The sequence below is a fragment of the Nesoenas mayeri genome, assembly GCF_963082525.1.
Source record: "Nesoenas mayeri genome assembly, chromosome: Z".
Classification (NCBI taxonomy): Eukaryota; Metazoa; Chordata; class Aves; order Columbiformes; family Columbidae; genus Nesoenas; species Nesoenas mayeri.
The window spans coordinates 5101166-5122047 of NC_137542.1; the positions used below are offsets into that span (position 1 = coordinate 5101166).

At 37.6% G+C, this 20882-nt stretch overlaps 1 protein-coding gene across 1 annotated transcript in view; it reads right to left on the reverse strand.

Moving 5' to 3' along the window:
- VCAN (versican) overlaps nucleotides 1-20882 on the reverse strand; it is a gene marked incomplete at both ends in the record, with an annotated part of 104473 nt that overhangs the window by 26967 nt on the left and 56624 nt on the right. Inside the window, one exon of the mRNA XM_080362918.1 lies at nucleotides 13-126. Coding sequence (XP_080219044.1) covers nucleotides 13-126 — 114 coding nt within the window. The remainder of the gene's footprint in view (nucleotides 1-12; nucleotides 127-20882) is intronic.

A 20882-nucleotide genomic window follows, 5' to 3' on the forward strand; every position in this document is an offset into this window, starting at 1 on the left:
GCATCAGCTTACCTAATTCACACTGCTCACCGTTGAAACCTGGCAAACATGTACAGATGTAAAAAGAACCACGCGGATAGCAGGTACCACCGTTCAGGCAGGGATTGCTTTTGCACGGATCTTGGCCTGTTAAACAAGTAGAAAAAGAAAATTGACTCCGTAGCTTCATTTTTCGCCACAAGAAATCTTTCTGCATTTCTGCACTGATGTTGCGGGGTTTATTGTAGTTAAAGAAACTCTATTAACATAATAGACTACTGAAAATATGATAGCTCTCTAAAATAGTAAAGCTTGTTTTCAGGCATCATTATTTTCAATGACAGGGCATTTACTATGAACGAGTATAACTTATTTTCAGAATAATATTTTTCATAGCAATTTGTACTATATTTGGCAGTCATGATATTCTGCTGAGGATTTAGTTTGCATGACATGACAATTAATTATAGCTGAACACAGTTAAACATATGCAAAATGAATGGAAAATGCTTTTTTTGACAGGGTTAGTTTATGAAGAATGATTGGGTACACAGAACATACCGGCTGGCTGCTGTTGTTTCATTTTGCTATATTTAATCAATCAATGCCCACAAAGTCTAATTTCTTTTAAAGGATGTTTTCACACATGCATATTTCCCACCTGGCTTTCTTAAAAACACATTTCAAGAACACAAATAAAGGTACCAAATACATCCATAACTGAACTAAACATTAAGATAAAAGCTTACCTGCTGTGAAATCCACAGTTGTTATGGGAGTTATCATTTAAATGGCTTTTCCTTGCAGACCTCTATGCCTTGTAGTGATGCTTATTTCAAGTGAGTTTAGATACCTAGGTATTTGCATCTGACTTAATTCCTAGGAGCAATCACTCATACAAACAAGTACACACTGGATAACCATTTCTAAGTATTATCTTCTCAGTGTTATAGGAAAATCAGGAAGACAGTCCTTCTGGGATACAAGAAGCAAGCCTTGGCTTTGAAAACTTACAAAATGGTTAAAAGAGTTCTGTAACCTAAGTTAGTTCAGAGATATGAGAAAAATTTAGATTTTTGATTACATTTTTCCAAAGCAATCTGACTATGGTTTATGGAAGAGAAGATGAGCAATATCTGTTTTACCCTTGCAAGTTATCGATTCAAAGAAGTCTTCTTTAAAGCACCAGATTCCTTGTCTAGTTAGGGGAAAGCAGAAGATTTAGTTGAAAACTTCCAGAAGCAAAACCTGTCTGCATGAATTTGGAATCGTAATTAAGTGGGCAGGATTTCACTTCGGAGGTTTTGAAAAGGATCTGATCCTATCCACAGGATAGGATGCTTGTTTTAGGACTGCTTCACTGAAAATCCCAAATGTAGGGCTATGTTAAACACCTAACAATGTTCATTGTGCATTTACTATCTGTTTGTCTCCTACGGACTGCATATTTTCCCAGTAAACATTTTTAAATTGACAGCTACCTGGATTATTTGAGGAAAAATAACAGAAAACCCTATAAAATTGAGTTTTTTCCTCAGCTATAACTAGATAAAATATGAATTGAAGCAATGCTATTCATATTGACCCTACCTGCATTATCTGTGTGTTTGGTGAAATGGTGCCTAATAACAGCTATGTGAAACAAAATAATGTGACAAATGACATCTAACAAAAGGATCTGTAATTTATAAGAGACAGAAACTGTATCAACCAGTTAAAGCTACAGACAGGCTGAAAACATTAGGTTTCAATTTTCTCTTGTCTAGACAGTTACCTTGTAGGTTAAGAGAAGTTATTTTTTTATAGAAAATTCTGATCCTGAAATGTGTACTACGTGTGCTTTCTAAGTCAAATGCAAGATGCTTTAAAACAACTCTACCTATAAACCAATTGTGTAAGTATTATCATCATGACAACACACAAAAGCTGTCAGACAAAATTGTCTGTTAGAAATTGTAAAATTAAATAATTACAGCTGAATTCTCTATTGCAGTCAGTGTTACCTTCCTGTCTTTTAGAACTGTCTGGTTACCTCAAGTATGATCCAGAGGTCCTTGTTGCAAACACTCAGGAAAAGTCACTGAGCTTGAGTTTTGGTACCCGCATCCTCCTTCACTTTGTAGGGGTTACAATCGTGGTTGATTTCAAAGCTTGAGGCTCACAAGTTCTGTTGTTATTTCACAAGGTGCTCAGATTGCCATACCTCTTATCAGACTTAAACCACACATTTACAGCTATTAAAAAAAAATATGTATATATACGACAGTGATCACATTTGGAAGTTACCTGGAATTTGCACTGCTGTGCCTTCAACTGAACCCACACTGGTGCCAATCAGGAAATCTGATCCATTAGTGACTTCCGGAAGGGAAAAAGACGAAGTTACAAGTTCAATAGTATACGGCTCCTCAGAGCTCATCGTTGACTGCTCGTTTTGATACAGACTGTTTCCAGGGGCAGTGATGTTTGTTGCAATGTTAGAAGGAACTGTCGTGATCTCCTCTTGACCAAACAAACCTGATGGTGTTTCCGTGCTTGTATCCAAAGGTTGGGAAGATGAGGATAGCACTGTAACTGCTTCCTGGTCAGGTTTAAATACATCACTTTCAATACTATTGGGTAAATCTGAAACAGGTGTGGAAAAAAGCCACGGGATCTCTCCCTCAGTGCTCCTGTCATCTTCTTGGTGGGGGTTGTTCACTCTACTTGAGGGCATTTCAACTTCTATTGTGCTAACTTTTGGAACATCTGTGCTTGCTTTATCTCTGAAACTGAGAAAAGCAGTAGGCAAGACATGTATTGATGGAGAATCTCCAGAAACAGTAGCTCCTTCCTCAAAAGCTGAATCAGTTACAGAGGTCTCAGTCTCCTCTGTTCTGTCTGTCACAAGTCCATTAAAGTGAGCAGTACTTTCGGTAGTTGTGATTTCTGAAACAGGTTTGGGAGAAAACTCCAGCAGAGAAGACTCTGTGGTGCCAAGAAGGTCTATAGTGGGTGGTTTGTATGTTGCCGCAATATCAGAACTAACCTCTTTGAAGGTTCCTTCTGATGAATGATCAGACTGATCTGAATCCTTTGACGATGATGTGCTTGGAATGATTACCTCAGGATACTCAGATACTCCATTAACTAGCTGAACAGTTACTGAGGATTTAGGAGTTTGAGGTACTGAATAAAGGCTCACTGAATCTGTTTCTTCATACTCTGTGGATGCTGATTTTATGTTTGTGTATGCTGTAGGATGCTTTTCTTCATTCTTGCTAGATGATACAGTTGTCAGTTGAGATGTATGCTGAGTGGTGACAGTACTTACATCAAGCATGTCAGTTGCCAAAGACTTTTCTGTCTCAGTTAAAACTGGTGTTAGAGAAGGAGCCACGGGCTGCTTATCATCCAGTTCTTCTTGGCCCATTCCAGAGAAGCCAGAAACAGAGTTTGTCTCACTTTGATCTGCTATTACTTGGTGGTTTGATGAAGTATTCAGCTCATAGGTATTTTCTGTTGTGCTTGTTACATCATGTTTAGACTCAGGAGACACATGAGGGCTTGCCAGTGATGGTACTGTAGGAAGGAAAATGCCCAGTTCAGAGAGTTGGGTAGTGATGGGAGTTTCAGATGTGAACTTCACGGCATTCCCTGAACCCAAATCCTTGTCATCTGCTTTCGGTCTGTGCCCAGCTGTTACTGATTCACTACGTGGCTGACTGGAAGTAGCCAAAGAAAGAGTCTCACCAGATTCAAGTGTCTTCTCTTTGGTTATGGAAAATTTAGGTGTTAAATCATATTTCTCCCCTTCAGCTGTAATGCTGTCATCACTGCCATATGTCGATTGTATGACAGAACTTGGCATTGTCTGCACACTTATTATATCTTCAGGTATTGATTTTGGGTGATCCATGTCTATAATAGTTGTTTCTTCTGATGGGATTTGAAGTCGTTCTTCAATTAGTGTAATATCACCATAAACAGAAACGTTCAGTAAAACACTCCTTTTATCATCAATCATGGGAATAATTTTCTCATATAATCCAGTATCACTTGTTAGTTCTTCAGATGTAGCTGTGTTTGGCTGAACAGCAGATGGATTTGCCACGATCTCTTTTTCTTCTGTAAAAAGGGATGGTTGTCGTGTGATCACAGTCTGTGATCCACCTATTGGTGCCTCTGTTGTCATAACTTCAGAATAAACCTCCCCAGGAACAGCAGATGAAGCATTTAGCTCTACCTTTGACACAGGGGGTATTGACAAATGAGTAAATGTTTCAGGAGAAGACGAATCCAAAACACCAACCCAGCCAGATCCTTCTCCAGAGCTTTCAGGTAATATTCTGCCTGGCATTTTTGTTGTTGATGTTGTAAGTGATTCTTCTGTTTCAAGATTAGGAGTTACACTCAGTATTGCAGAAACAGGAGTTACGCCATCTTTAACAAGCAAATATGAATTCTGCTCTGGAGAAACAGCTTTAGAAGTAGCTGTTGTCCTATCTGTTTCATTTTCTTCTCTTCTGTAGTGAGTTCCCTCATCGTGAGGTTCTTCTGTTGCAACAAAATAAGGCGTCATCTCTTTAACCTCTTCAGAGCTGAAGCCCTTAGAACTCTCTTCTGCTAAAGATGGGGAACTGGTAATTACCGAGCTGGGGAACTGGTCTTCTGTTTCTGACAGCTGCTCAGTTACAGCACTTGTAACTTCTTCATTAACTTCAGCATTTGATTCAGTACTGCTCCTTTCAAAGTCTTGGGTCTTGTCAGTTGAAAGTTTGGGCCCCATATTTGTAGGATGAGAAGTCTGAGGACTTGAAGGACTCACGATTTCTTTGACAATCAATGGTACTACAGAAGGAATAACAACAAGATCATCTCCCGATCCTTGTCCTGAAAATAATGGATCACTGATGAGCACATTATTTGTTAGCTTTTCTTCTTTAGGTGTCAGGAGTGATACGGGAATATCTTTTGTTGGGAAAATATTTTGTAACAAGTCCTCCTCTTGCTCTATATCTGTAACGGGAGAGCTTATGTATTTCCTTTCAATATTTACAGGCTCAGTTACTCTGTCATCATTAAATGGCAAAAGTATGTTTTTAACAGATTCAGTTTCTAATTCCTTTTCTTCTGAATATGGACTGAGAGTTGGAACATTTAGAAATCCCAGTTGTTCATGGTTAGCCTCTGTACTTTTAATGAATCGTTCTGTTGTTGTCTCTTCCGAAGATTCTATAACTTTCGGTGAAATTTCCCTTGTCCCGTCTTCTCCAGAAGGAGTATCTTCCACCGAAGGAATCTTCGTAGTAAAAGCTCTCACTGTGAGTTCATCGATCATTTTCTCTTTCGTTCTTATGTCAGTTACAGTTCCCATTGTGGTTACTTCATGTTCAGTACTTATGACCAGATCATCAGGTTTGGTAGTGAGGGCATGATCCATAGATGGTGTGCTGACGACTCCTTTGGTGTAATGCTCTCGTGTTTCTAGTCTCCCAGTGGGTGAAACTGCTGTTTTTAAAAACGATTCAATTACTGTGTCTGCTTCTCCAGATCCCTGATCAGTAAATGAGAAATGAGTTCCAAGTATTTCTTCCGTAGGTCCATTAGACATGAGTTTTGTGGTGCTGCTGTCACCTTTGAATTCTTCTCCAGAGCCATGCTCAATCAGGAGGATCTTGCCTAATGAGACAGTTGGAGGACTAACTTTTGCATTTTTGCTTTCTGTAGATTCAGCTACTGCTTTTATACTGCCGGTACCATGTGTCACCATGATGTCGTGAGGGTTGTTACTAACCACTGATTCTGGAGATGATGTGACCTCACCGTTGTCTAAATCTTCAGGTTTATCTCCTGGTGCAACATATGATATTATCTCTTTTATAGAACTAGGACTAAATTTGACTTCAGAAGGAGCTGTGTAAGTTTGTTCTGTTTCCTGATTTTGTTCTCCAGGGTTTCCTGTACTAAACAACTCCTGGGTCATCTGACTTGTTATGCCAGACTCCTTTGTCAAGCCATTTGACCCAGTATTCGAACCTGATATTGCTGGTTCATCTGTTCTTGCATGTTTTTCATATTCTGTTGTTGCATTCTTCAGCAAAGCATCATCTATGTTGTAAACTTTTCCTTCCTGCTTTTCTGTTTGTGTTTCAGTGACAGACCTTGATGGAACTGAAGTCAAAGTAGCAGACTCAATGATAACATCTGTGTCTCCAGAACCTGGCTCAATAAATGGGGAGTCAGTACTTACCACTGTTCTTGTCGGACCCCCTGAAAATATGTGTGCTGGTTCATCTGCTGATCCTTCATTTATAAAAAGCTCCTTCTCTCTCAAGAGAGGAACGGTGGTGACCTTTCTAATTTCAGAACTTATGGTACTTGCTACAGGTACTGTTATTCTGAGCAGTGTGGGCTCTTGACTTACAGTTCTGACTTCACTAGCAGTGGTCTCCTGTTCTTTCAACTCCAAATTGCCTTCTGCAGTAGTAGCTGATTCTTCCTGATTTGAATAAACAGTCGTCTGTATTTCTTTTTCATCTTCAGTATTCTTTTCAGTTACAAGAGAGCTGGCAACTACTTCTTCCGTAATAAACCCAGACACAGAATTGGTGGCAAGAGTTACTTCAGAATTTTGATCAAAAGCAGAATAATGAGTGCTTATTCCTCTCGGCAAAGCAGAGTTGATTTCTGAAATGGTTACAGAAACTTCTGTTGGCAGTACTGTGCCAGAGCCCAAAGAAATATCCTGCACTGAAAGTGTTTCTGTTACTGCTGTTCCTGTTGTCGTGGCTGAAGTTACAGTGATGTCCTCTCCTACATCTCCAGAGCCTTCTAGAACTATAAAGGAAGCAGCACTCATCACAGGCTTTGCTGTATTACTGCTTGTTTGCAGAAGGTTTTCAACAGGGGAATTTGCATTAAGTTTAACTGTTGATTTATAATGATCTCCTGGAGCAGGGGTTGCCTCTTCTGGAGTAAGGTCTTTCACACCTATGCCTATCACAGCAGTATTTAAAACTGCATCCAGAGAAGCAGTTACAGCAGAATTTTCCACAGTGAATGCATCAGGAGCAGAAGTTATACCAGAATTTTTTTCATCATCTTCCTTTCTTGACATAGTCATCATTTCTGAGGAGACAGAACTGGATAAATCAGATTCAGTGGAGCCATCTCCAGAAGACTCGCCAGTAATCAAAAGGAAGTTTTTAGTATCTTTTGTTGAGCTCTCCTCAGTTCCATGCCATGTTACAGTCTCTATATTTTTTTGCAGAGACTGCTCATATGAAGAAGTAATGGCTATTGATTTGTCTGTTGTGGCAACTTCTGACTCACCACTATAAACTGGTTCTAACATTGCAACATCTGCTGTCGGTTGTGTAACTTCAAACGCCCCTACTACTTCTCCAGCTTTGCTTGGTTGCATAGTACCAGAAGCTTCAGTTTCAGGTATAATAAATGTGTTTGTTTCATTGATTTGAGAAAAGGTTACATTTTTGGAATGAGCAACACTTTCAATTTGGTCACTTCTCGCTTCCTCAGCTTTTGTGCTTTTAGGTGCACTGGTAACTTGTTGCTTTCCATTGATGAACTGCAAAGCTGGAGGAGTTGTAACATCAGTAGTATTTTCACAGTCTTCCTCTTCCTCAAACTCTATAAAGTTTGGAAAGAAAGGATCCAATATTATATATTCAGATGAATCCTGCACAGAGTCTGAAGTACAGGGTTCAGTCTGAGCTGATTCTGCATCAATGTGGGGTTCATCTATTGTGTGAGGAAGCATGTGGCGATTGAACAGATCCAAAAATTCATTCACCGGATGATCTGCAAAAAAAAGAGAGCTTTTCATAATCCCTAAGTGACAGTGACGGTTGCTCATTATAGTAGACATATGAAGTACAAGCAGTCCATTGGAGAAAACAAAATCTAAAAGAAAGGTAGCAAATTCATGGTACTCTTCTATTGACACAAAATTGAATGCTGCCACAGTGTTTGCATTTCTGGTTGAAGCCTTTGTGTATGTTGAACACTTACGTTGTGTAATATTGTCAACTGCCATGCATATTTAGTCCCAAACCCACACCTGAGCTGACTTATCTTGCGCTGTTCAGCAGAGATAAGAAAAAGACGAGAAGAAAATCATTTTTAGACCAAGAGGCTCTGGTCTCAACCTGCAGCAATGGCTTCCATGGATTTAAGACACTACCTAACCTTTATCAAATACTGAACTTCAACAAAACTTGGGCAAAGTCTAAAATAAAATAGAACATAAAGAATATGCCTCTGCAACTCCATTTATTCTCAGTATAGAGTAATTCAAATTACTAGGAACACCGTAAAAACTACATTAATTGCCCTATTCTTCACACTTGGATGGTCAGTAAATAAAGTCTTATTTTATAAAGGTGTTGCTATTTGGCACTATAAGGCATTATGAAACAAATAAGAAAAAATACCCCAGATTCAAAAATCAACCACCATTCAGACAGTAACATGCGTAAGGTCCAACTATTCTACTCTGGGTACCACTCGCTTTCAATTATTTACACACTCTCACAGATCGCAAACCTCTCAAGCTTTTTTCTAGGTAGCCAAGCAGAGAAGTAAGTTCTAAGCAGACAAGGCTTTAGCTGAAGAGGCCTTGTGAATTCCTCCAAGATTTATAATCCCAGATTCCATAGACACTTCTTAAACATGTCCTCTCAGCACAAACATGACTTCAAACCTGCTGTTCCAGACAATAGATAACACCCTTTTTACAAAAGAGGATACAACAGACCCAGAAAAAAGCCAATATTCAGGCTTGGCCAACAGACTTCGAGCTGGAAAATCTGTGGTGAAACCTTATTCCATAAATGTATCTTTCTTCTGAATCTAATGCTTATAGCTGTTTTGTCCAAAGCAAAATTACAGTTTGCTGGTATAAACTGGTGCAGCCAGTGGAGCTTTGTCTAGATCTGTCTGAAGAGGATCTGAACCAACACACAGGACTCCTGTTTTACAGCAATGTTAGCAGTGATTGCTCCCCAAAGAATATTTATAGGTATTCTGGCATACCCAGTCTATGACAGAACCCAAATTTCAAGTAAATTTCCTTATTAAAACTGTTCACATGACATAAGAAAAATGAGAACCTGACACGTAAAGTATTTCATTAGTTTGAAATAATTCCCGTACATATGAACATCATTTAACCTCTATGATTATTGAGGTCTCAGAAATTAGGTGATCATTCTGGAAAAGAATGTATCAAATCACATTAAACTGACACAGAGCACTGTGAAAGGCCTGTGGTTCTTTGGCTTGGGGTATTTTGTGTGTGCACATTGACTGCAATGGGGGTCTTCTAAAGGTCATTGAAACTCTATTGAGAATTAATATTCTAATGTCTTATGCTGGTTTTATAGCTAAACTCGCAAAATATTACTGAAACTTCATTTTGCTAAACCTCCAGCTAAAGTGTAAATGGCAACTTCATGTCTGTTTTACAATAAAACACGTATTATGATGACCTGAATCCAAGGCTTTGATGTAATTATTAAACAACTTGGGAAAAATTAAGATCCACATCAGCCTTACAGAGAATAAATCACCTTCAGTATTAGGTATTTTCACCAAAATATTCAGTTTGCTAAGCTCAGCATTCCCCAAGCAACAAAAACAGACAAACAAGCAAAAAACCAAAACCACCAACAACAAACAAATTGTTTTTAACCTCATTTCTACCTGGCTATTCTATGTTGCCCCAGTGAAGCCTGCTGTTTACTTTGCGCTATGACAAATTTGAAACTCCTTCTCTCTCTCTATCACGTGTGCTTGTTGGGAGTTGTTTTATGCAATGCCTGTAAAGAGAGATTTTTTCCCTGCTCCTTCCTCCAGTAGGTTACAAATATTTAAAGAAGTTGCTCAATGCCACAGAAAAACAGAGTTTCTGCAGCCATTTATTTGAGTCCTCCCAGGTCTCCCTTTCAAATTTTGCTCAAGCAGAAAAGCAAGAATTAAGTTATTTTTCCAAGATTTGCAATATGACATAGAGAAGCGTGTCTAATAACATCACTTTCAGACTCCACAAGTTTTAGCAAAGAGCAGCCATAGTCATACAGGGGAGTCATATTTTCATAAAAGCAGAAGCTCTAATCTACAGAGAATTGCACACCTTCTTTTCAAAACTACAAACACAAAAATACATAGGAATGCGATAACTGAAAGGGGAATTGACAGTCAAAGCAGCTAGGGAGCTTTGTGAGTTTCTGATTTGCAGTAAAATCACTAAAAAATAGCTGCACCAACATACAGAACCAGAGAACTACATACAGACATGTATCAGCAAGAAAGATGTTTTGTACTCTGTGCGCAGCTTAAAAAGAAGTGTGTATAAATAATCTGGTATATAGAATAATGTGCCATAAGGATTAATTATTATTCCATACACAGCTGTTACAATTGTCTGCACAAAGCATGTAGCATGTTTTTGCACAGACATATATACTAAAAAATATGTAGAAAACCTGGATGGGACTGGATAGGCTGTAATTTGTAGGAGAGTACCATACTAACAAGTTCTGACCAGTGTATTATTTTTGTAGCAGTGCACACCTGGGAGTCCCTCGAATTATTAGCTCATGCTAAATCATTTATGGTAGGTAATAAATTTAATGAACAACATCTGTTCCAAATTCACCTAGAAGACATATACAAATTCTTACATATGCAAAGATCTCTATCAGACCCTACTTTTACTTCGTTAGCTTTTTCAAGATCTCACATGCCACAAAGATCCACATAAAAGAACCTTAGCTAAAGGTATGATATTCCAATAATAAACTTTCAGGAGGCTCCTTCATTAAATATGAAGTGGTTTGGTTTTGTTTTTCAAATAAAAAAAAAAATAACCAGCCTTTAAGAAAAGAGTGAAGAATCTTTTTTTTTTCTTTTCTTTTTTAAATTAGAATTTCTTCTTTCTAGCAGTTTGATTATTCAGTGCTAGCAAGCAGGTTGCCAATACTCAGGAATAACAGCTATGGAAAATCCTCTCAGAGATGGCAAATAATCTCCGTAACAATATAGCTCATATAACATATAACCCTGTTCTCTAAGAATAAGCAAGACATTAAAATGAAAACCTAAGAGCTATCTTAAAATATGAATAAAGGAGGAAAAAGTCTTATCTGTTGAATTGATCTGCTAGACCCTTAGGATGGACACATAAACACTTGCAGTATTTTTAATCTGGTAGATGCAGCTGACACGTTTTGCCCCTATTTATGTTCATGTCCATTCCAGCTGCAGGTAAAGATATACAGAGAGACCATTAATAAGAGATGGCATGAGGACTTTGAAGAGAAATAGTTTTGCTCCTAAATATGTTTATCAATAGTTCACACATTATGATGGCAAATAAGCCAAAAGAGGCACTTGTTCAAAGAAGTCCTTTGTTGCTATGACTCCAAGAACAAGAAAGTAAAAACAAGTAGCTGAAAAATAGTAAAGCCGAGAGCTGTCAGTTAAGACTGCCAATCCAAACAATTCTTAAAGTAGATTTATCAGTAAAGCCTCTTATTAAAGAAAGTGATGAGGTATGTGCTGAAATACAGATGGCGTAGATAGATGGATGAGAGTATATGCAGCCTAGAGTGTTTCTTAATCCCTTTAATATGTCTAGATGTTTTTTAAATTACCTGCATGGAATAGGCATCTATCTCAGTAACAGTCAACTATGTGTAAGAAAGAGAAATCCCCCTGGCTACAGGGTGATTTTTAGCCACAACAGGATTTGGCGGCTGCTACTACACATAACCACAGAGAGACTGATTGAGGTGGCTTTAATTTCCACTGCCACCCTTTTAAAAAAGTGGTTCTAAACCTACATTAATTCCTCACTGGATCAGATGTGAAAGCTGCCTCTATGGACAAGCTACCTTCTGCACATTCAAAGACAGGTATAATGAGTAGCAACATCTTTTCTTGAGAAGACTTTTAACATTCTACAAATAACCCTAATGGGCTTTTCCAAGATCTTTTTTGAGGGAGCAGGCAGTAACAAACATTTTTTCCTCTCAAAAACCTTCAGATCAGTAGCTGAAGAAGAATTAATGGAGAAGTAAATATGAAACAAATTCTGATGTTCCCCAAACTTTCAAAAAAAATTCGTTTAGAAAACTTATGGATTCAGCATGGTTTTGTGAAGTCTCTTTCAAAACGAGACTATTAACATATAATCTGGCATCCTGCAGATAACATGATTTTACCTGTAGATTCCTGTAATTTGTCTGTTTATTGCTTCAGAGCAACATGCTCAGTTTGCGAGAAGCAATAGCTCAAACTTTGGTAGAAGGACTAGAGGTCTAATAAACCCATGAAATCCACAGAAAGAATCACAAAATGTTCTGTGGGCTTTGAATCAGACCCTGTATTTTGATTAGAATAGAGCTAAAAAGAAAGAAAAACTAATAACCAACCAACCAAACAATAAAATCCCCAACAACAAAAAGAATTTAAAAAGAAGACCAAAGACAGTTTGGACTGCTCATTTCCAAAGCATGCACGTCATCCCATAATGTGACACTATCATGAGCTACTTAACATTGACTATAAAGAACTCACAACCACAAGGTAGGATACTTTGCATTAGTCAAATTTCTTACTGCATTTGATAACCATAAAATTTTGGGTTTGGCTTAAACAGAACTATATCAGGGTGAATTTAGAACATACATGTCATTAAAATATTGGTTGTTGTTTTGTATCAAAGTTCTGCAATTGTAACATTTGTTGACCATGAAAAAGGTAATGCAGTAACTTGCAATAAACAAAACAGAGAGAAAAACAATAAACAATTTAAATTAAGATAAAAATTCGGAAAATCTAGGTATTTTTCCCCATGTTCATACTTGCTAACTAATCTGTTTTCCATGTACAAGTCACCTTGTTTCTATCCCACAAGTGCTATAGGTTTATTTTTATGTCTTCTTTGCTACAGGTGGTCTGCACAGTACCACAGTCATCACCTCCTGCAGAAGATTCCCATCATATACATGATGATAAACTTACACTTGTTGGCAACAGCCTTTAATGTCATCTCCAACAGAATGGATGCTTTGAGGTTAATAACAGAGGTGTCTGGGACTAGGACCAGGGGACAAGCACGACACCTAATGACTAGCAGTTAGCACAATGGTTCATCATAGAACAGACCATCGTAGAACAGCTCATGTAGGCTGTCAAATGACAAGTCAGCTGCCTCAAGCTTCACAACAGCTATTGATCAGACCCTTACTCATTCAAAAAATGTTATTCTGAGAAGGTCGCTTCTGGAACAGGTTGTAAAATTGTGCTATGAAAAGCACACTAACAGCAAATGCAGACGCATGAATCATTATCTTCTTCATTTTAGTACATTCATGGAATTTGCTGCAGATTGAAGCTGCTATGAAAACCAGACAACCCACAGAATAATTCAGTAAACATGCAGACTGGTTTTGATTAAGATTCTCTGAGTAACCTAAAGGAGTGTCTTTAATGCTTTATCTCAAAATCTCTGCACGTTTGTGGGACACTCCTGAATGGGCTTGCAAAGGTGACCCACCAAGGGCAAGCCTACAGTTGGCAGACTTAAATTCAGCCAACAGGTGTCTACAGTTCACCTGGAGACTATTTAAGAGTCCACGAAGTGTAAGGGGTTCAAAGTGTTTGATTTAAACCCTTTGAAAGTCCACTGAAGCCTTGTATCTGGGCTTGGGAGAGGATCTAGCAGGAGGAAAGACTTAAACAGCTTTTTGTCTCATACTGACTCCCCTGAACCTCAGCTCTGCCAAGGAGCATCTTTGGGTCTGGGCGGATTCAAGCAGTTTTATGGCTTGCTGAAACTCTTCAGGTGAAACAAAACTCGACCAGGAACATGTTAGTCTCAAGTATATATGTTGTTTTAAAAACTTACTCAAGAAGTAAAGAAGCAATTTGACAAGACGACCCTCAAACAAAAAAATTCTTTTTTTTCCCCTTTTGTTTCAAAACCTTTGTATTTAGAGGCTCCTCGCCCCCTTAAAATATTACATTCAAATTGGAACAGAAAGATTCAATTTTACAGAAATAAAACCTTTTGATAACATCTTTTGGGGCATTTTGTTTCATAGAAAAGGGATTTTTTTTAATTGTTCTTTTCATCTCATTTCAAAAGGAATAAGATTTTGAAATCCAAACGTTTCCTGCTGAAGGAAAATTCCAAGTGTCAGCCTTCAGTACATGCAATTCCTCTAACTTGTGCCATCTTGTAATATCATTAACCTACCTAAGCGCGGTCAAAGTGCAACAGTGCTCCAGGCATACCCATCTCCCACGTCAGGAAGAGGTGGGAATACTGCCAAGGAGCTGGTCTAAGGTGTTAAAGAAACATCGCTACTATTATACACACTTGAGTAAAAGACAATAAAGAAAGGTCCAGAAATAATTAATTTTTTTATTATTTTAATCCTGCTACCTCACCTTAACCAGACTAGTATGTATGATGAGGTCTAGTAAAATCCAGTTCTTGATTACTGTTCAGTCTAAGTAAACAAAAGGTTTTATTCAGTTCACTTGAAATGTTCCCCAGCTGGATATATATTTCTAAAATTTTTGTTAACTTTTGCTCAACAGGTTTATTTTTATTTTACCTTCTAAATTTTATCAAAATTTATGTTTTGTTCTCCCTTTGACAGTCAAAAGAGAAGTCTGTGTTTCTTAAATCTCATCAGCAGGAAAAAGAAAAAAATCATATATAAAAATCATATATAAATTGACCTTGCATAAAAATCTCAACTACTCAAGTAAATTTCTGGAATAAAGTATTTGAAAAAACTAATTTTTACACAGCTGGCTGGGTAGGAGTTGAAAGTAATTCAAGGTGGGTGGTCAGTGTTGCCTGCTCAAATTCACTTATCCAGTCTGTTTTACCATATTTGGGTTTCTCTGTTTCCATGCAAGATACAACCCTGTTGAAAACCTGAGTATCAATTGCTGGCACGTTCCTAAACTGCAGCCTTTTTACAGTTATACCATTTCCCCAAGCTTGTTGGCTGAGACCAGAAAACACCTGTGGAAAGTGGATGTCGCTTACACGGACATCTGTTTTGCACAGGGCTCTGGCCCGCGTGGCTGTGCTGAAACACCCCTGCCAAATTGTAGAGTAATAGACATGAAGATGCAAAAACCATGTCAGAAATAAAGGAACTGATTTATTATAAGAGCATATCGTGAAGCCTCCTGGCAATCTCTAGTGTTTCCTTCAGCCTCATTGCTTCCTGTGTTGACGCAGTGGTAAAATTGTTAAGAAAAGACAGAATAAGTAAAATGTCAAGTTGTTAAAAATGGCAGCCTTGCAGTGTCAAGTTTAAGCCCCAGCAAGTGCAGGATACAGTTCCCTGGATAACGACTGAGTATTTGTCACACAATATTCTTAGGACAACTATTCCCACTTCCTTTCTACTCCAATATGTTATTAACAATATGGCAGGGAAGGGGAAAGGGGAAAGGGGAAAGGGGAAAGGGGAAAGGGGAAAGGGGAAAGGAGAAAGGGGAAAGGGGAAGGGAAAAGGAAAGGGAAAAGGGAAAAGGGAAAGGGAAAAGGGAAAGGGAAAAGGGAAAGGGAAAAGGGAAAGGGAAAAGGGAAGGGGAAAAGGGAAGGGGAAAAGGGAAGGGGAAAAGGGAAGGGGAAAAGGGAAGGGGAAAAGGGAAGGGGGAAGGGGAAAAGGGAAGGAGAAAAGGGAAGGGGGAAGGGGGAAGGGAAGAGGAAATATATTTTCAGGAGTATCCTCCCTATGCAAAATAGCTTCATTCTGAATAACTTTCTTCAAATAACTAAAGCTATGACAACGATTACCCTACCTGATTTACCCCACAATGCTCTTTTTACAGATATCTGGAGAAGTTTATGCATCTATACTGCCACTTATCATGATAGTTTTCTGACATTTTATCACCTATGATTTTTCAAGCATCTTTCAAGTACCTGATACACACACTTTCAATTTTATGTCCGCACAAGTCCACAGCTGATTAGCTACACTATTTGGCTGCAGTCCCTGCTCCTTTTGGGGAGCTATTAATTATTAGAGCTATTAATCAGGTGACAACATACAATCAGTCTTCCATGGCAAAACATTTTTTAAGCTTCAGTTTTCTTCATTCAAATATGAAAGAAAAGTTTTGCTGAAATAGACTGTTGTGGGGCAAATCACCCTTGTCCTAGACCCATCTACTTGTGCAAAATAACTTGATTTACTACAGCGGCAGCGGTAACTCAAGTCATTACGATATCTTCATAGTATCTTAAATCCAAATATATATGGTTTTGAATATATCATTAGAGTGATTATGCACATAAATATGGACACACATGGTACACAGATTTTTGCCCACAGATCTGAGTTGTGCACTTTGGAAATATTATTCAGAAGACACAAAGTGGATTCTGTGATCGTAATTTTAATGGAATCTTCTTGCATCATCTCTTGACTTGTAGGAAAAAAAAAAAAAAAAAGAAAGTGAAAGAAATTGAAATTTAGCTATCCAGATTAATAATAATAGAGATTAATAAACTTGATTGCTTTGGGTATTAAACATCCAGTTCCTCAGTTAAACTAACATGAGGCTGTAAAAACCCCACTGCTGCAGACAGAATGACAGAAATACGACTCTTTCAGACACAGTTTTAGGAATAGGAGTGCAGTGCCATGTGCTTGAAAGCCTTTCAAAAATTAAGTTACTAAACAGTATTTTGATATCTAATTTCTACCTGAATCAACTTTTAGGGTGCCTTTGATCCTGACACTTTTCTCAGCTCTTCAGAGACATATGAACAGCATGTGAAATAGAAAGAATAGCAGAGAGGAAGGGAAGCCTGATGCAGCAAATGCTTTTGAATAAGCTTATAACTGGAGAAGACTTATCTGAGAGCAAGCTGCGCACCTGTAAATGCTTAACCATTTCTTCAGTTGGAGCTGGGAAAATAAAACATAGGGCACAAAGAGCTGAGCTTCTTTTTAACCATGTAATCACATACATATATAAAATGAAGAAATTCCTTCATTTTTCTTTTAAATGGAGAACTTTTACTTTTAAAAAAATAGATATTAATTTGTTTTTAGAAACATTTGCTTTTTGAAAAATATGTTTTTGTTCAACAATACTCGAGAACAATAGTTTCAACCCACTATAACTAAAAGAAGATGCATAGCTATGTTAAGCTTGGTGCAGCACTAAAAAATGTCAGATGGGGACAGCCTTTTGACTATAAACCTATTAGCACAAACTCCATCCTAACATGGTTATATGGCTACTGACTCAGAATTAGTTCACACCTGACAGGCTCTGAATGTGGGCAGAATAAACTGAAAGAAAGCATATAGCCGAAGAAGTCAAATAATTGGGTTAAAGTGAGAAGAAATAAACATTTGAGTAACATTTTGAAGAGGTTTAAATAGTTCCATTCCATTGATTTTTGTAGGATTCCTACTTCATGTGAGGTAGAGTATACAACTAGTTTACACCCTCTTAGGCCATCTGGTAATCCTGGTAACTCACTACTGTGCTAAACTGCCATCTGTGATGTGCTTTCCAATGCTCAGTGGTGTTTCTCCCTTGGCAATGCTGGACTCCTACATCCAACACCCACCAACAGTAAAAGCGAACACCAGTGCCTTTGTTACCTATTGCAATTTAGTAATTTCCAAACAGTGATGAGTTTGGCATTGGTGCCTTTCTCCCTCATGGCATGAAATCAAGGAAATTTAGTTCTGGTTCAGATTATTCGTCCAAGAAATTATGTGGGAACTTACACTAACTCGGATTTCTTCAAGCAGGGAAAGGAGTAACTGCACTAAGGCAAAAGACATGGTGACCACGGAAAAGATTTTCCAGGTTCACTTGTCATTACAATACCATTATCACCAGAAGATATATCCTGTGGTCTTTATCCTTGCCTGTTAGTTGGACTAAGTGTACAAAGCACTTCCAAATGACTCAAAAATTTTGCTTGTCATAATTAATATTTAACTAAGCATGTCCCTGGAAACTCACTACAAGCCTGAGTTGTATTTATGTGACTAACCTAAGAATCATTTCACTCACCACTTCCAAGAAAGAAAAACACAATTTAGACAAAAGCCCACAATAAAATCTTATAAAAATCATGATGTTACTCTGTGTACATAAAGGCATATTCTTTGCCATTACTTTGGCAAAAGAATATTACATCAAATACATGGAGATTATTTTCCTGATGCCAAAAACCTCCCACTAAAAATATGGAATTCTCACTTGATGAGGTCTTATATGAAAAATCCAAGACTATGGTTAAAAAAGTTTAAAATTAATGTTTCTTATGCACTCTTTAAGCTAATGGAGGGTAATAAAAAGGTAATGAATTTAATACCAAAGGTAATAAAAGGTAATATCAAAGCAGGCATGGACTACTGGAAGACAAGATTGCTCCTGCTCAGGTACCCAATTCCAATTGCATTTCCCTTCCTAATGGATTTCAGTTCTAATCATTAATGAATAGAAATGTCTAGACCATTTTTTATACTAAGTTCTCCTTGTTTAAGCAAATATAGTAATTTGAGACTGTCAGAGAAGTCCTAAGACAATTCACTGAGCCTTAGAAAAAAAAAAAGAAAAAAAAGATAATTACTCTAAAGAAAAAAATAGGTACCTTCAGCTCTATGTTCCCAAAGGCAACACAAAATATGCAGCAGACTCTCTGAACACATCCTGACTTGTGCCAGGAAATAATTCACAAGTATCTTGAAAGACACCAGAGGGTATTATGTGTATTATTGATCATATTTATCATCTAAACACTTCCAAGAAGAGGAAGAAAGGAAAAGACTAGCTGGATTAGCAAGGATTAAGTCAATCACTAAATCTAAATTGTGCAGAGGACAACTAAAAATGAACAAACAAAACCCAAAACACACTGAAAACTACATGCTCAAAAAGAAAGAACAGCCAACAAATATTTTTAAAGTGCTATTATCAGACTAATTATCAAGTGACCCATCCTAAGGGAATTAATTTCTATTAAGACCTTTAGCCTTTGAGCCACTTATAAAAATACGTTCATTTATATTTCTAGAATCATGTCCTGTGTTCCTTCAGATTTTCACTGTATCAATGAATCATTTCATGTAAAGTAAAATGGTACAGATAATAGTTTCTGAAAGAGGCAAAAAAGATTATATTCTCATCATAAGTACTAAGATTTGTTACAATCTGGATACATTCACAAAACTTTGGTAGAGGAAACCACTTTCTTAAAAAAAGTGAAGTCATATTGTTTCCATGTAAAAGACAGCTCATCTTTCCTATAACAGGATTTCTTAAGACTTTCTCCACATGTAAACAAAACTTCTAGAAGGATTCCTCTCCTTCACAACAGAAGCATGAAAAACTACATTGTACCTATGAATAAAATTCCTTCATTTCTGTCATGAATAAACAAAGAGCTACAAGAAAGCTAGAAATGTGTGATCCTTATGGCTAGAACTGAGATGTTTCCTTGGAAACAGTGCAAAAACAGCAGGGAACGTGTAGGCATCCTCTGAACAGTATTTAATGTGAGGGCACTGTTCCTCGTATCTATGGAAGTCTATAAAGGAATGTGAAAAAAAAAAAAAGAAATTATTGTTCTATAATAAGTCTTCAGGAAGACCAGTAATGGTGGCCTAAAGACTATTTATTAATTCAGTCTTAACTTCTTGTGAAACTTTTTAAGTTTCAAGTTTCAGCTCTGTTGGATATGGGGTTGGCTTTTTTTATTTCCCTTTGTTTTGGAAAACAGAGCATTGTACCAAAAGCTTGATTTTATTACAATTGCTTGTTTATTAGGGCTTGCTTTCGTAAAGGGCATCATTGCTGTTGCATTTTAACTGTGATTTGTATGTGATGGTGTTCAACATATTTTAAAAAGCCCTTCACAGCATCAGTATAACATGAGTATTCTAATACAGAGAAATTCCAACTGGTTTAATTAAGCAACAGGTCTATCAATTTAGATTAAATATGCAACACAAATTTGTTCTGTAGAAAAAAATCACCAAACTATAGAATGAACCAGAAGCTCTATATGTTATAAAGACATTCTGATACCTGCCATCCCTACACCCGCATAACAATTCTGCTCTCGATCACCTCATTGGAATTACTGTGGTGTAATTACACGGGGGAAGATGATATCAGAATCTAGTCATGTTGCTTAGCATTTAACACTTCAGTGACTCCAGACAAAATGAGAACTTGGCTGTCTCTATGCCAGGTTTTATGAATAACACAGAGCATTCCGTCATTCAGGGCATGAAAATGACTTGAGTAGCTATTGGACTTTGGGAAACCTGTTTCATCTGGAAATGTGTCTCAAAACCATTGGGTGGTTTTCTTTGTTAGCTGAACACACAAGCCCAGGGCTCAAAGCTAAACACTACCAGGAAGGACCAGATTACTAATTCAAACAGTGAAATAAGACCATGTCCATTGACTGCAGCGTGTTCGGGGCAGCAGGAAATGTGGTTTTTCCCCAGTGCTGATGAGGAGCTGCAGCTGTCTAAGTCTTAATGTCAGCTGGAACAAGCAGACAAGCCCAGCCCTCCATTAAATAAATAGGAGATTTTGCAGTTAATAAGATGGGAAGTTGGTTCAGCCCACGTGATGCCACTTTTACTATTGCTTCAACATCCCACCAGAAATTAATTCACATCAGTCCAGTTGCACAATACCAGTAAACTGTGGCCACAGAACACCACATCCAAATGCATACAAGTCGAAATGTACTTGGAAATTAAATGATACTTTGTTTACCACAATGTTTAGGTAAATTTGGAACTTTTCTTCTCTTAGATGCATCCCAGTGATATCAAGAATTAAGCATTTGTTAAAAAAGCTGAGCTCCTTGC